This window comes from Triticum dicoccoides, chromosome 3B (assembly GCF_002162155.2).
Source record: "Triticum dicoccoides isolate Atlit2015 ecotype Zavitan chromosome 3B, WEW_v2.0, whole genome shotgun sequence".
NCBI classification, from domain to species: domain Eukaryota; kingdom Viridiplantae; phylum Streptophyta; class Magnoliopsida; order Poales; family Poaceae; genus Triticum; species Triticum dicoccoides.
The window spans coordinates 241,549,294-241,566,774 of NC_041385.1; the positions used below are offsets into that span (position 1 = coordinate 241,549,294).

The 17,481-nt window shown below is 46.0% G+C and overlaps 1 protein-coding gene across 2 annotated transcripts; it reads right to left on the minus strand.

Annotated features, from left to right (window-relative positions):
* Positions 1-324: 324 nt before the first annotated feature.
* Positions 325-7,175, minus strand: LOC119275713 (nuclear pore complex protein NUP98A-like). Of its 2 annotated transcripts, none has more exons than XM_037556612.1 (6): positions 6,712-7,175; positions 2,598-3,724; positions 2,389-2,461; positions 2,063-2,114; positions 1,529-1,667; positions 325-1,401 (listed from the first exon to the last, which is right to left on the minus strand). In XM_037556612.1, exons 1-6 carry the CDS (start codon positions 7,112-7,114, stop codon positions 475-477), a joined length of 2,721 nt encoding a protein of 906 aa, XP_037412509.1. In that variant the 5' UTR covers positions 7,115-7,175; the 3' UTR covers positions 325-474. The 2 variants fall into 2 exon arrangements, with proteins under 2 accessions (XP_037412509.1, XP_037412508.1); XM_037556611.1 differs by having other exon boundaries at positions 2,063-2,123; positions 6,712-7,174.
* Between the last annotated feature and the right edge of the window lie 10,306 nt (positions 7,176-17,481).

Below are 17,481 nucleotides of genomic sequence, written 5' to 3' on the forward strand. Positions count from 1 at the left end.
CTCCGTTAAATTTTATCGCATTTGGACTTCGTTTAATATGAATTTTTATACAAAAACATGCAAAAAAAGAAACTAGCACTGGATCAATGTGTTACTCTCAAAAATAATATTGACATAATGACATGAAACAATAAAAAATTATAGATACGACGAAGACACAAACATGCCATGTAGCTAGGTCTTCTATAATCTTCTTTATAGTTATTTTGCTCTTCTTTTTGGAACGGATCACAACACAATTTTGACAGACTTTCAAAAGCGTCCATAAACCTACATCCGACAAGAAACGACCAGCAAATCGATATCCAATCCACACACACACACTAAACTAGTGCAACGTTGTGCATTACGCAAACAAGATTTGTACAAAACATAGAAACGAAAGAAAGTCATATAATTCAGAAAACAAAAGCGTCACAACGAGCGTCCTCCCAAATCAGTTACCCAGACCAGTTACAACTTCCATCGACCGAGCTACAGGGAATCGACCAGGCCTACTTCAGCTTCAGCAAAACCATAGGAGCTGAAGTGCTTCACCTTGAACTTCCACTCACCCTTTGCAGCGTCAAACGAGATGAACTCCACACCCTGCTCCTCAGCCTTCTTCACCAGCATCTCCTTGTACTTGTCTACCCTTGGACCCTCCGTGTACTGATCGCCTGTCTTCCTGTTAACACACTTGATGTTCAAAAGAGTCACGACAGCAGCTTTGTTCAGGCCCTCACCAACCTGGGGCTTTTCGTTATCGTCCTTGTACACAATCACTTCACGGTTATTGAATTCCACGATTGATTCCAGATCAAGGCCCCTTACATCAGTTTCTCCCATGAATTTGATGCTGCCGTAGCCTTGACGTCCAACAACAAAGTCTCTCACCCGACTGCAGTAACCTGGTTCAGCACGTTCTTTGGCGGCAAGCTCCTCTAAACTAGGCTCCGTGAAGTAATCTGCCTGGGATAGCTTAGGTATGAGCTTCTCAACAGAAGAACCATTCGCATGCGCCTCAGGTAATGCCTGGTGGTGCTCATCACGGTAGGTGCCATTTTCCACTGAACCAGACCGAGCCGGTGACACAACAGCCTTGCCGCGCTCCTTCCCAACCAAAGCATCGTTATGTTTGTCAAGATCAGTTGAATCTCTCAGTACTGATTGCCTGTCAGCCGCACTACGTGAACGCCACTGGTCAGTTGGACGGATTATCAGACTCCTCGGGTTCTCTCTAGGGATAAAAAAGGCATCCGCTTTTGGTGTTGCAGGAGATTCTTCATCATCGGCAAAAAACGGAACCTTCCCATCAGATGTCTGATTATATTTTCGTGGCAGCAGTTTTATCCTTCTCTGCGACAAATGCCTAGGAACCACCATGGATACTGTTCTGCTTGGAAGAGGCTTCTCAGGAACCTGCAGGGCAGCAAAATGCTTTTAACCTCAGAAATACAAACTGCTAATAAGTACCCATCGTGCCCATCTCTACTGCCCTTCAATCTACAGAAACTACTGCAAATACTAAAAGATGGTAAAAACTAACCGGCAAACTTGATATGCCATACTGGATAGAGGGTGCGGATCCACCATTCCCAATGGACATCTGAGGCATTGCTGGAAGTGTCCCGAAGGGATTTGAAACAAGAGTCGGCTGCATAACCATATTGGACTGGCTGGTGGTTCTGCATCAAATATGCAACGGGTCATTACAAATTTACAAGTCCAAAGAAAAACTATTTGCTTCAGTTCAAAAAGTATATTCTACATGGGGATGAAGCAATAACAGGTGTTGCCTAATACTCATTTATGAGGTTAAATTTATGAACCAAGTCAAAACAACGTGTTTCCACTGTAGAGACAAACAAACACACAATAGTTCAAACTTCGAAGTTATCAGATAAAAGCTGAAAGAACCATCGAGTAGATTCTTGTATCTACAAACTACACGACCAATCTCCAGATTATATATCAGCATTATCGTTTACCATCACCTTACCAGTAGTTCATTCAAATCACTAGAGAGAAAAAAAGTAAAGAATAAATGTACTTCTGACAAAGCAAATGGAAAGAGTCATACTGCTGTCCAAATGGAGCCAGATTCATCGTGTTGGAAAAACCAGTGAATCCACCTGTAGAAGCTTCAGTATCCATGCAGGCATGCATACGCAGAAAAAAAGTTAAAAACAAAATCATTAATGAAACATAAGCACTGAGATCATGCTCAGTTGGCAGTCAAAAATTGGCTAGCCAATATTTGTTAACTCCAGAACTTGTCAAAAAAAATTCCAAGTTCTGATAGGCAGGCAAGATACCCTTTTTTTTTTGGCTTGCCTGCATATTGGCTGACAACTTTTGGCACCAAGCCAAGCAGCCTCTAAATGGTAAGGAGAGAGAAACACTAACCTGGTTGGGTTTGAGGTTGGAATGAGAATAAGCTTGGAGTCTGCTGAACAGGAGCAGATTGTTGAAATGTTGACTAAAAATACAAGGAGTGAGGATCAACGTGTTATTTGCAGGAAAACAATGTTGAGGATTACATGACAGGAATAATAATATGATAATTGATAAGTACAAGCCCAAATATGACAATTGCACAGGAATAGGATGCTTACTGTTAGAAAAGGTGAAGATGTGTTGCCAAACAGCCCTCCGGTCATTCCAGGGTTCGGTGTGTTGAATATACCAGTGGAGAAAGCTGGGGTGCTTGATTGCTGGCTAAACGACTGGCTAAATGGCGCTATTGCAGGGGAAGACTGAAACAGCCCAGCTGATTGAGTATTATTACTAATGGATAAGCTATTATTGAAAAGATTTGGGGTTGTCGATGGCGTGCTGAATAATGAAGGAGTAGTATTCGCAAATAGAGATGGTGAGGTATTTGCTGAAAATGCAGAACTGCTTGTTTGTCCAAATGGGGTAACTGTGGGCGACGAAAATGGGTTCGGAGTGGCACCAAAACCACCTGTAGAGGGCTTAGCAAATGGATTTGCCGGCGGATTTGTTTGAAAACTTGGCGACGGAGTTGGAAAGCTGTTCGCCACTGGAGTTACAGAAGAGTTTGGTCCACCCTTGTCTCCACGCTGGTAATCCTCCCACCTCAACTCTTCATGACTCTTCTCTTTGTATGCAGGCATGGCTGATATGGAATTAAGTTTTGCAGCAGGCTGAGTACCACTTGTAGCACTGTCAGGATCTGGTGTCTGCACATAAGGCTGTACTCTGGTTCCTCCAGATTGATTTCCAAATGAAGCTTGCCCAAATGCTGGTGCTGCTGTCTGCGAGCCAAATGGAGACGTTTGTGCCCCAAAAGGCGAAGGAGTTGTTCCGAACGGAGTGCTTCCGGTTGCAGATGCTGTTTGTCCAAAGGATGGGGAAGAACCAAAACTAAAAGCATTTGCTGGCATGCTTGAAGCTCCAAAAGCTGGAGCACTGCTCGCACCAAATGTTGTGGTTCCTGAGGATCCAAAACTAGGAGTCGTGGTTGAACCGAAGGGTGTGGAGCCAAATGCTGGTGTGCTGGAAGCCCCAAATAGGGATGTTGATGTTGAGCCAAACGCTGGGGTGGTTGTGGCACCAAAGGATGGCGTCGTCGTGGTGCCAAAGGCCGGTGTAGTTGTGGCGCCGAAAGTGCTGTTGCCAAATGTTGGCTGTGTTTGCTGAAATGTGCTACCGAAAGGACTAGACTGGCTAGGGGATGATCCAAAACCACCAAAACTTGGCTTTTGTCCAAACAAAGATCCTGCAAAATTTGCAGAGTAGAGGGCATTACATCACACACCAAAAAATTATAGGTTAAAATTATAAGAACAAAAACGGTTTTAGTGGAACGAATGTGAAATGCGACATTAAACTTAAACATTACATGAAAATATGAATACATGCTGCCAAAACAAATATAACTACCAAATGACTTCTGCTGTATCCATATAAGCATGTTTGAATAAAATACTCACAACTAGTGTCATTTATGAACCCCTAAAAAAAACTAGTGCCGTGCACGTGGTTGCTGCGGGTAATGTATCGATGTTAATACTACCTATGAAGTATAATACAGAAGACATCAAATAGACACGTATAGAGTGTTCCAAATGCATGTATTTAATACTGGCAAACTGTGTGAAAGGCAATCTTGTAATGTGGTTCATACAAATATGCTTACGGAAATGTATGTGTTTTAGAGAATTAGGGAACTCCATTTTTCGAACAACTCCGTTCCCGCTTTAGCTCATGCACCTATACCTGCATGCACGTTAACTGCTACAGGATTTTTGCTTATGATGCTTGCCCTTGCTATCAACAAAAATAAAAGCTATTAGATTTGTGTAGTCCTTCAAATCATACAAATCTGTCTTTCTGCAGATGATGCTTTCATGAAAGACTCTCTTTTGTCACATCATTCACGAAACTATACAAAACTGTCTTTTGCCCCGTTTGATAGCTCAGTTTTTTCCAAGTATTATGAGAATACTACAGATTATTAAAATACCATGGTTTTAATTACTGTGAGCTGTTTGGCAACCCCAACAAACTGTCGTATTGTCAAAACTGTGGTATTTTCTCCACATTAAAAAAAGAACCCTTGACTTCTATTTCAAAAACATAGCACGCGAAGAAAACGAGACTGTTCGTTATCGCCTTCCTCGCTCCCAAGCCATCGCCACCGCCCTGAAGATCGTCAGCCATGGCACAAACCAAGAGAAGGCAATGGAAATAAAAATGGTGTCCTTCCTACCCTACTTGTGCTCCTCCGCTCCACATACGCGCTGTGCATCAGGTCAGCCCCCTGGCCACCTCATGCCATGGTCGCACATGCTGCTGGCTGCAACGCTAACTCCCAACAGACTGCTGGATGAGCCTGTGCACGCCGTTGCGTGCGATCATAGCCACACCGTACGTGTGCCGCGCTACCATGTCGTGGCCTTGCTCGCCGCGCATGTGCTGCTCCCAACCGCTCGCGCTCGCCGCTGTCGGCCAAGCCGCAGCCAGGCCAGAGCGACGCCGCGTGCTTCCAAGCCACGCCGCTGATGCATAGCATGCGGCCGGGTCTGCTTATGCATGGCTGTTCAGTTTGCAACCACTGGCCAGCAAATATCGTGCATGTTTGCAACTGCTATGAACCGGCTAGCTTGCTAATTTACATCGTTGTAAACATGCACCAGCCAAACACTGTCCCAGTATTCCCAATACTACAAAATAGTTTGATATGTCAAAACTATGGTATCTGGTACCTATAGACTAAAATACTGCAGTTTTTCAATACTATAGTTATATATGAACCTCAATCCTTTAAGCTGAAAAGTATCTACTCGAAGCATTACATTAATTAGATCTTTATAAATATAAGAACGGTTGTGATGTTCAGAAGGATTGTTGTGTACTACCGTATGGACCGTCTCTCGGTACAAAATGGTTTGACTTCCTTTTTAAGCAAGTAGATCAAATCTAGAGGTTTTAATATGTATTAAATGTGCATGCAAATGTGTCCACAATCGGGCAGTTAGGGATGGTTTATATGAATGGCTTATAATTGGCTTGCCTTCATGAGTTAGGACTGTAGAAAGGGGTGCTTGCACCATAGTACTCCCTCCGTTTCTTTTTAGTCCGCATATAAGGTTTGGTCAAAGTCAAGCATTATAGAGTTTGACTAACTTTATATTAAAAAATATATACATTCACAATATGAAATCGATATATTCAGATGCACCATGAAACATATTTTCATACTATATAGTTTTTGTACTGTAGATGTTCATTTTTTTTTGTAAATTTGGTCAAACTTTGTGTAGTTTGACTTTGACCAAATCTTATATGCGGAGTAAAAAGAAACGGAGGGAGTACGTATAACGCGTTAGCCGATCTGCTTCTAATTACCGTTTTAAAATGACATGGTTAATTACGGATAGGCGTTAGGAGCCAGTTTCAGAACAGAGAGATGTGCATGCAGAGTTGCAGACGTGTGCACAAGTGGGCAGTTAGGCATGGCACTTGATACAAATGGCTTATAATTGCTTTGCCTTCACGATTCAGGACTGCATAGGGAGCTTGCCCTGCAGCATTACAACGTCGACCCGCGCCTGGTTACCATTTTTAAATGACGTGGCTTAACGGCTTTTCTGATTCGGCCCGCGTCTGCCCTATCAAATCAAAGCGCACCAATATTTTGGAGAGGGAATCCTCCGCCTTCATTTTGCCAGCAAGCGGGCATGAAATCAAAACTGCTAGCCAAAATATTGGCGTCGCTGAGAAGATTTGGCCTCCATCCAAGCAGGAGCCCATCCTACTAGTCAACGCCGATATTTTTGGTGGGGCAACTCCCAGCCACCATCCAAACAGCCCCTTAATTACAAAGGAGCATTAGGAGCCAGTTTAGAATAACGAAATAGGGGGATTTGCTACCTTTGGAACTACCAGCAAGAGTTGTGATTTTTAATAGTTGGACAGAGGAATTCCAAAGTAAGCATCAAGCTTCAGTGCTAGATAACAAAACCTTTTTCTTTTTTTGCAAATCAGCCAGATAACAAAACCTAAAAGGTTGCTTCAGCATAGCTCTATTCTAACCTTTCAAGAAACGAGGTATAACTGTGATAGATTTCGGCAAGGTTAGCAATGAAAAGGTGCGCATGTGCATGGCCAGTAAAGATCCAGTAATTAACAAAATACAATGAATAATAAAATGTGTTCATAGTGGTAGAAGATAAATGCCGAGATTGCGAGCAGAGCACAAACCGCTGCCAAAGCCGGAGGATGTGGCGCCCGCGCCAAACGCAGGGGCTGGCGACGCACCAAAGGCTGGCGTGGAGCTCCCGAACGGAGAGGACGACGGGGTGCCGAACGCCGGCGTGGATGGCTGGCCAAATCCGCCAATTGGCGCGGCCCCAAACGCCGGGGTGGATGTAGCCCCGAACGCCGGAGCGGATGGCTGGCCAAACGCGCCGGCGGTGGAGGAGGTGGCGCCGAAAGGCGAGGTGGTCCCGGTCTGCGCACCGAAGGCGGTGGTCGGGCTGCCGAAGGGATTGTTGGTGGTGGTGCTGGTCTGGCCGAACCCCGATTGGGCCCCGAAGGGGTTGCTGGAGGTCTGCCCAAAAGCGCTAGCGGACGACTGCCCGAACGGATTGGTGGAGCCGAACATGGCTGCTCGATTATGGCGGCGGCGGAGGCGGGGGAGGGGGAGGGGATGGGGGTCGACGGCGGCGTGTTTCTTCTTCCTCTGTCGGTAGTCTCTCGATCTCACCGGACGGGCCGAGGAAAATAGGGCTATAACTTCTAGTACGAGCGAAGCCCCTAAACTTGTTACTTGGGCCAGGCCGAGATGGTTGGACGGTGTTTATTCAACGTCGATATGTGTGCTGGGCCTGGGCCTATAGTTCTTCCCGTAAACTGGCGCACACCTTCCTTCCACCTTAGGCTCGGCCCATTTAGCTTTATTTCTTTCTCTATTGCAACATATCGCGCTTCCAGGTCGACCAGTCCACATTTTTTTTCTCAGCTGTTTTAGGAGAGCAACTAGTTAACGAGCGCTCCTTCGGGAGCCTCGCAACGATCGGCGCCACTTGGCGCGCTCTCAGCCATTCGCCGCGTGTCGCGTTCGGGACGTTCCCTCTGAATTTTGTTTTTTTATTTTTTCGCACGCGTTTTCGGCTTTTTAAACGGGTTTTTTTTGGGTTTATTCGACGTTTTGGTTTCCCCCCGATCTTCGTTAGCTTTTCGATAAAAAAATTGAAAAAAAAATGCGCAAAAAACCGCATTTTCTTTTCTTTCCTTTCACGAAAGTCACGGTTTTTCATCCGCGAGAGGCACGGTTGTGCTTTAGCGAGAGTCACGGTCGTGCCTTTCGGAAACGGAAAAAACGCATTTTCTGGTTTTTTTTCTTTCACGAGAGTCACGTTATACTTCCGCGAGAGGCATGGTTGTGCTTTCGCGAGAGTCACGGCCGTGCCTCTCGGAAAGGAAAAAAATATATTTTCTGGTTTTTTTTCTTTCTTTCGCGAGAGTCACGGTTGTGCTTTCACGAGATTCACGGTCGTGCCTCTCGGAAAGGGAAAAAATACGCAATTTCTGTTTTTTTCGTGAGATTCACGGTTTTGCTTTCGCGAGAGGCACGGTTGTGCTTTCGCGAGAGTCATGACTGTGCCTCTCGGAAACGGAAAAAAACGCGTTTTCTGGTTTTTTTTCCTCCCACTAGAGTCACGGTTTTGCTTCCACGAGAGGCACAATTGTGATTTCGCGAGAGGCACGGACGTGCCTCTTTCGGAAAGAGAAAAAATTGTGCTCCCGGTTCGGTTTTTTCATTTGTTTTATTTCGTCCTGTTTTTTTGTGAAAAAAAAAGTTCGTCAAACCATATCAACATGGGATCTAGTTTTGAAGATCTCGACGCGAGGAATCCAATGGTGAAAACGGTTCGAGATATGGACGCACAGTTTAAGAGATAAAACATTTTGAATAAACAGATCTAGAAAAAAGGGAAAACTCACAGGTTGCAACAACTGGCGCGCTGCATGTGTGCCACTTGTCACGACCTGGGAAAGTGGAGTGTTCTTTGCAACGAGTACTCCTTAATCAGTGATTTCGCTGTTTTAGGGATAGCAACTAATTGAGGAGCGCTCATTCGGAGGCCTCCTCAAGGGTCATTTGTGGTGGGCTAAGAGCGCGCCATTTGGTGTGCTTTTAGCCGTCGTCACGTGTTGTGTTCTTGACGCTTCCTTTGAATTATTATTTTCATGCATTTTTGGCTTTTTAGATGGGCTTTTTTGGTATTCGAATTTTCAACGGTCTTTCTTAGCTTTTGAAAAAAATGCGAAAAAGTGTGTTTTCTTTTTTCCCTTCCGTGGGACGTATTGCTTTACTTTCACGAGAGGCATGAATTTGCTTCCACAAAAGGCACGGGCGTGCCCCTCGAAAATGGAAAAAAAACGTGTTTTCTTTTTCTTCTGTGAGAGGCACGGATTTGCTTCCACAAGACGCACGGTTGTGCCTCTCAAAAATGGAAAAAAATACGTATTTTCTATTTTTCTTCCTTCCGCAAGAGGCACGGTTTGTTGGAAATATGCCCTAGATGCAATAATAAAATGGTTATTATTATATTTACTTTTTCATGATAATTGTCTATTGTTCATGCTATAATTATGTTATTCGAAAATCGTAATATATATGTGAATACATAGACCACAACATGTCCCTAGTGAGCCTCTTGTTGGCTAGCTCGTTTATCAATGGATGGTTACGGTTTTCTGACCATGGACATTGGATGTCATTGATGCGCACATTACTTAGCACAACTAGGAAAATAAGATAAGATAAAGATAAGCAAGACTAAAAAAATATTCGTCGGAATAGCGGAATACAAAATTAATGGGATCACATCATTGGGAGAATGATGTGATGGACGAGACCCAATCCTAAGCATAGCATAAGATCGTGTAGTTCGTTTGCTAGAGCTTTTCTAATGTCAAGTATCATTTCCTTAGACCATGAGATCGTGCAACTCCCGGATACCGTAAGAGTGCTTTGGGTGTACAAACGTCACAACGTAACTGGGTGGCTATAAAGGTATACTACAGGTATCTCCGAAAGTGTCTGTTGGGTTGACACAAATCGAGACTGGGATTTGTCACTCCGTATGACGGAGAGGTATCTCTGGGCCCACTCGGTAATGCATCATCATAATGAGCTCAAAGTGACCAAGTGGTTGGTCACGGGATCATGCATTACGGTACGAGTAAAGTGACTTGCCGGTAACGAGATTGAACGAGGTATTGGGATACCAACGATCGAATCTCGGGCAAGTAACGTACCGATTGACAAAGGGATTTGTATACGGGATTACTTGAATCCTCGACATCGTGGTTCATTCGATGAGATCATCGTGGAACATGTGGGAGCCAACATGGGTATCCAGATCCCGCTGTTGGTTATTGGCCGGAGAGTCGTCTCGGTCATGTCTGCGTGTCTCCCGAACCCGTAGGGTCTACACACTTAAGGTTCGGTGATGCTAGGGTTGTAGAGATATTAGTATGTGGTAACCCGAAAGTTTTTCGGAGTCCCGGATGAGATCCCAGACGTCACGAGGAGTTCCGGAATGGTCCGGAGGTGAAGATTTGTATATAGGAAGTCCAGTTTCGGCCACCGGGAAAGTTTCGGGGGTCACCGGTATTGTACCGGGACCATCGGAAGGGTCCCGGGGGTCCACCGGGTGGGGCCACCTATCCCGGAGGGCCCCATGGGCTGAAGTGGGAAGGTCACTAGCCCCTGGTGGGCTGGTGCACCCCCCTTGGGCCTCCCCCTGCGCCTAGGGTTGGAAACCCTAGGGGTGGGGGCCGCCCCACTTGGCTTGGGGGGGGGGGGCAAGTCCCCCCCCCTTGGCCGCCTCCCCCCTTGAGATGGGATCTCTAGGGGGGCGGCGCCCCCCCAGGGCCCCTATATAAAGAGGGGGGAGGGAGGGCTGCGCACCCCAGCTCCTAGCGCCTCCCTCTCCCTCCGTAACACCTCTCCCTCTCGCTGAGCTTGGCGAAGCCCTGCCGAGATCGCCGCTACTTTCACCACCACGCCGCCGTGCTGCTGGATCTCCATCAACCTCTCCCTCCCCCTTGCTAGATCAAGAAGGAGGAGACGTCTTCCCCAACCGTATGTATGTTGAACGCGGAGGTGTCGTCCATTCGGCGCTAGGATCATCGGTGATTTGGATCACGACGAGTACGACTCCCCCAACCCCGTTCTCTTGAACGCTTCCGCTCGCGATCTACAAGGGTATGTAGATGCACTCCTCTCTCTCGTTGCTAGATGACTCCATAGATTGATCTTGGTGATGCATAGAAAATTTTTATTTTCTGCTACGTTCCCCAACAGTGGCATCATGAGCTAGGTCTATCTGTAGTTTCTATGCACGAGTAGAACACAAAATTGTTGTGGGCGTTGGTTTTGTCAATTTTCTTGCCACTACTAGTCTTATCTTGTTTCGGCGGCATCGTGGGATGAAGCGGCCCGGACCGACCTACACGTACGCTTACGTGAGACAGGTTCCACCGACTGACATGCACTAGTTGCATAAGGTGGCTAGCGGGTGTCTGTCTCTCCCACTTTAGTCGGATCGGATTCGATGAAAAGGGTCCTTATGAAGGGTAAATAGAAATTGGCATATCACGTTGTGGTTTTGGCGTAGGTAAGAAACGTTCTTGCTAGTAACATATAGCAGCCACGTAAAAACATGCAACAACAATTAGAGGACGTCTAACTTGTTTTTGCAGCATATGCCTTGTGATGTGATATGGCCAAAAGGATGTGATGAATGAAATATATGTGATGTATGAGATTGATCATGTTCTTGTAATAGGACTTACGACTTGCATGTCGATGAGTATGACAACCGGCAGGAGCCATAGGAGTTGTCTTTATTTTTTGTATGACCTGCGTGTCATTGAATAATGCCATGTAATTACTTTACTTTATTGCTAAACACGTTAGCCATATAAGTAGAAGTAATCGTTGGCGTGACAACTTCATGAAGACACGATGATGGAGATCATGGTGTCATGCCGGTGATGATGATGATCATGGCACCCCGAAGATGGAGATCAAAAGGAGCAAAATGATATTGGCCATATCATGTCACTATTTGATTGCATGTGATGTTTATCATGTTTTGCTTCTTATTTGCTTAGTACGACGGTAGTAGATAAGATGATCCCTTATAATAATTTCAAGAAAGTGTTCCCCCTAACTGTGCGCCGTTGCGGAAGTTCGTTGTCTCGAAGCACCACGTGATGATCGGGTGTGATAGATTCTAACGTTCACATACAACGGGTGTAAGCCAGATTTACACATGCAAAACACTTAGGTTCACTTGACGAGCCTAGCATGTACAGACATGGCCTCGGAACACAAGAGACCGAAAGGTCGAACATGAGTCATATAGAAGATATGATCAACATGAAGATGTTCACCGATGATGACTAGTCTGTCTCACGTGATGATCGGACACGACCTAGTTGACTCGGATCATGGATCACTTAGATGACTAGAGGGATGTCTATCTGAGTGGGAGTTCATTATATAATTTGATTAGGTGAACTTAATTATCATGAACTTAGTCTAAAATCTTTGCAATATGTCTTGTAGATCAAATGGCCCACGCTAATGTTGCCCTCAACTTCAACGCGTTCCTAGAGAAAACCTAGCTGAAAGACGATGGCAGCAACTATACGGACTGGGTCCGGAACTTGGGGATCATCCTCATAGCTGCCAAGAAAGCATATGTCCTAGATGCACCGCTAGGTGAAGCACCCGTTTTCCCAGCAACTCAAGACGTTAAGAACGCCTGGCAGTCGCGTAGTGATGATTACTACCTGGTTCAGTGCGGCATGCTTTACAGCTTAGAACCGGGGCTCCAAAAGCGTTTTGAGCAGCATAGAGCATATGAGATGTTCCAAGAGCTGAAAATGGTTTTCCAAGCTCACGCCCGGGTCGAGAGATATGAAGTCTCCGACAAGTTCTACAGTTGTAAGATGGAGGAGAATGGTTCAGTCAGCGAGCACATACTCAAAATCTCTGGGTTGCACAACTGCTTATCTCAGCTGGGAGTTAATCTCCCGGATGATGCGGTGGTCGACAGAATCCTCCAGTCGCTCCCACCTAGCTACAAGAGCTTCATGATGAAATTTAATATGCAAGGGATGGTGAAAACCATTCCTGAGGTACATTCAATGCTGAAATCAGCGGAGGTGGAGATCAAAAAGGAACATCAAGTGTTGATGGTCAATAAAACCACTAGTTTCAAGAAAGGCAAAGGTAAGAAGAACTTCAAGAAGGACGGCAAGGGAGTTGCCGCGCCTGGTAAGCCAGTTGTTGGGAAGAAGCCAAAGCATGGACCCAAACCTGAGACTGAGTGCTTTTATTGCAAGGGAAGCGGACACTGGAAGCGGAACTGCCCCAAGTACTTAGTGGACAAGAAGGCCGGCAACACCAAAGGTATATGCGATATACATGTAATTGATGTGTACCTTACCAGTACTCGTAGTAGCTCCTGGGTATTTGATACCGGTGCGGTTGCTCATATTTGTAACTCAGAACAGGAGCTGCGGAATAAGCGGAGACTGGCGAAGGACGAGGTGACGATGCGCGTCGGGAATGGTTCCAAGGTCGATGTGATCACCGTCGGCACGCTACCTCTACATTTACCTACGGGATTAGTTTTAAACCTCAATGATTGTTATTTAGTGCCAGCTTTGAGCATGAACATGAAGGAAATATGCCCTAGAGGCAATAATAAAGTTATTATTTATTTCCTCATATCATGATAAATGTTTATTATTCATGCTAGAATTGTATTAACCGGAAACATGATACATGTGTGAATACATAGACAAAACTATAGTCACTAGTATGCCTCTACTTGACTAGCTCATTAATCAAAGATGGTTATGTTTCCTAACCATAGACATGTGTTGTCATTTGATTAGTGGGATCACATCATTAGAAGAATGATGTGATTGACATGACCCATTCCGTTAGCCTAGTACTTGATCGTTTAGTATACTGCTATTGCTTTCTTCATGACTTATACAAAGTTCCTACAACTATGAGATTGTGCAACTCCCGTTTACCGGAAGAACACTTTGTGTGCTACCAAACATCACAACGTGACTGGGTGATTATAAAGGTGCTCTACAGGTGTTTCCGAAGGTACATGTTGGGTTGGCATAATTCGAGATTAGGATTTGTCACTCCGATTGTCGGAGAGGTATCTCTGGGCCCTCTCGGTAATACTCATCACCTAAGCCTTGCAAGCATGTAACTAATGAGTTAGTTGTGAGATGATGTATTACGGAACGAGTAAAGAGACTTGCCGGTAACGAGATTGAACTAGGTATTGGATACCGACGATCAAATCTCGGGCAAGTAACATACCGATGACAAAGGGAACAAAGTATGTTGTTATGCGGTTTGACCGATAAAGATCTTCGTAGAATATGTAGGAACCAATATGGGCATCCAGGTCCCGCTATTGGTTATTGACCGAGAATGGTTTTAGGTCATGTCTACATAGTTCTCGAACCCGTAGGGTCCGCACGCTTAACGTTTCGATGACAGTTTTATTATGAGTTTATAAGTTTTGATGTACCGAAGTTTGTTCGGAGTCCCGGATGTGATCACGGACATGACGAGGAGTCTCGAAATGGTCGATACATAAAGATTGATATATTGGATGACTATATTCGGACACCGGAAAGGTTCCGGGAGTTTTCGGAGAAAACCGGAGTACCGGAGGGTTACCGGAACCCCCCCGGGAAGTAATGGGCCTTGATGGGCCCTATTGGAGAAAGAGAGGGGCCGGCCAGGGCAAGTGGCGCCCCCCCTCCCCTTGAGTCCGAATAGGACAAGGAAGGGGGGGGGGCGCCCCCCTTGCCTTCCCCCTCTCCTACTCCTTCCTTCCCCCTCCTTCTTGGATTAGGAAAAGGAGGGGGGAAACCTACTTGGAGTAGGTTTCCCCCTCCTAGGGCGCGCCTCCCCTTAGGCCGGCCCCTCCTCCCTCCCTCCTTTATATACGGGGGCGGGGGGCACCCCATAGACACACAAGTTGATCTACGGATCGTTCCTTAGCCGTGTGCGGTGCCCCCTTCCACCATATTCCACCTCGGTCATATCGTCGCGGAGTTTAGGCGAAGCCCTGCGCCGGTAGAACATCATCATCGTCACCATGCCGTCGTGCTGACGGAACTCATCTCCGGAGCTCGGCTGGATCGGAGACCGGAGATCGTCATCGAGCTGAACGTGTGCTAAACTCGGAGGCTCCGTACGTTCGGTGCTTGGATCGGTCGGATCGTGAAGACGTACGAATACATCAACCGCGTTGTGATAACGCTTCCGCTTACGGTCTACGAGGGTACATGGACATACACTCTCCCCTCTCGTTGCTATGCCATCACCATGATCTTGCGTGTGCGTAGGAAATTTTTTGAAATTACTACATTCCCCAACAGTGGCATCCGAGCATAGGTTTTATGCGTTGATGTTATATGCACGAGTAGAACACAAGTGAGTTGTGGGCGATACAAGTCATACTGCTTACCAGCATGTCATACTTTGGTTCGGCGGTATTGTGAGATGAAGCGGCCCGGACCGACATTACGCGTACGCTTACGCGAGACTGGTTTCTGTTGGAAATATGCCCTAGAGGCAATAATAAAAGTATTATTATTATATTTCCTTGTTCATGATAATTGTCTTTTATTCATGCTATAACTGTATTATCCGGAAATCGTAATACACGTGTGAATACATAGACCACAATATGTCCCTAGTGAGCCTCTAGTTGACTAGCTCGTTGTGATCAACAGATAGTCATGGTTTCCTGGCTATGGACATTGGATGTCGTTGATAACGGGATCACATCATTAGGAGAATGATGTGATGGACAAGACCCAATCCTTAGACTAGCACAAAAGATCGTGTAGTTCATTTGCTAGAGCTTTGCCAATGTCAAGTATCTCTTCCTTCGACCATGAGAGCGTGTAACTCCTGGATACCGTAGGAGTGCTTTGGGTGTATCAAACGTCACAACGTAACTGGGTGACTATAAAGGTGCACTACAGGTATCTCCGAAAGTATCTATTGTTTTATGCGGATCGAGACTGGGATTTGTCACTCCGTGTAAACGGAGAGGTATCTCTGGGCCCACTCGGTAGGACATCATCATATGCGCAATGTGACCAAGGAGTTGATCACGGGATGATGTGTTACGGAACGAGTAAAGTGACTTGCCGGTAACGAGATTGAACAAGGTATTGGATACCGACGATCGAATCTCGGGCAAGTAACATACCGATAGACAAAGGGAATTGAATACGGGATTGATTAAGTCCTTGACATTGTGGTTCATCCGATGAGATCATCATGGAACATGTGGGAGCCATCATGGGTATCCAGATCCCGCTGTTGGTTATTGACCGGAGAACATCTCGGTCATGTCTACATGTCTCCCGAACCCGTAGGGTCTACACACTTAAGGTTCGATGACGCTAGGGTTATAAAGGAAGTTTGTATGTGGTTACCAAATGTTGTTCGGAGTCCCGGATGAGATCCCGGACGTCACGAGGAGTCCCGGAATGGTCCGGAGGTAAAGATTTATATATGGGAAGTCCTATTTTGGCCACCGGAAAATGTTCGGGATTTTTCGGTATTGTACCGGGAAGGTTCTAGAAGGTTCCGGAGTGGGGCCCACCTGCATGGGGGGACCCACATGGACGTGGGTAGTGGGGGCAAGGCCCCACACCCCTGGTCAAGGCGCACCAAGATCCCCCCTTAGAAGGAATAAGATCATATCCCGAAGGGATAAGATCAAGATCCCTAAAAAGGGGGGATAACAATCGGTGGGGAAGGAAATAATGAGATTTCTTTCCTCCCACCTTGGCCAACGCCCCAATGGACTTGGAGGGCAAGAAACCAGCCCCTCCACCCCTATATATAGTGGGGAGGCGCATGGGAGCTATACACGAAGTTCTGGCACAGCCCTACCTCTCTCCCTACTCCTCCTCTCCCATGGTGCTTGGCGAAGCCCTGCTGGATTGCCACGCTCCTCCACCACCACCACGCCGTTGTGCTGCTGTTGGATGGAGTCTTCCTCAACCTCTCCCTCTCTCCTTGCTGGATCAAGGCGTGGGAGACGTCACCGGGCTGTACGTGTGTTGAACGCGGAGGTGCCGTCCGTTCGGCACTAGGATCATCGGTGATTTGAATCACGACGAGTACGACTCCATCAACCCCGTTCACTTGAACGCTTCCGCTTAGCAATTTACAAGGGTATGTAGATGCACTCTCTTTCTACTCGTTGCTGGTCTCTCCATAGATAGATCTTGGTGACACGTAGGAAAATTTTGAATTTCTGCTACGTTCCCCTACAGTGGTATAAGAGCTAGGTCTATTGCGTAGATTCTTTGCACGAGTAGAACACAAAGTAGTTGTGGGCGTTGATGTTGTTCAATATGCTTACCGTTACTAGTCCAATCTTCTTTCGACGGTATTGTGGGATGAAGCGGCCCGGACCGACCTTACACGTACTCTTACGTGAGACAGGTTCCACCGATTGACATGCACTTGGTGCATAAGGTGGCTAGCGGGTGCCAGTCTCTCCCACTTTAGTCGGAACGGATTCGATGAAAAGGGTCCTTATGAAGGGTAAATAGCAATTGGCATATCACGTTGTGGTCTTGCGTAGGTAAGAAACGTTCTTGCTAGAAACCCATAGCAGCCACGTAAAACATGCAACAACAATTAGAGGACGTCTAACTTGTTTTTGCAGGGTATGCTATGTGATGTGATATGGCCAAGAAGAATGTGATGAATGATATGTGATGTATGAGATTGATCGTGTTCTTGTAATAGGATTCACGACTTGCATGTCGATGAGTATGACAACCGGCAGGAGCCATAGGAGTTGTCTTTATTTATTGTATGACCTGCGTGTCATTGAAGAACGCCATGTAAACTACTTTACTTTATTGCTA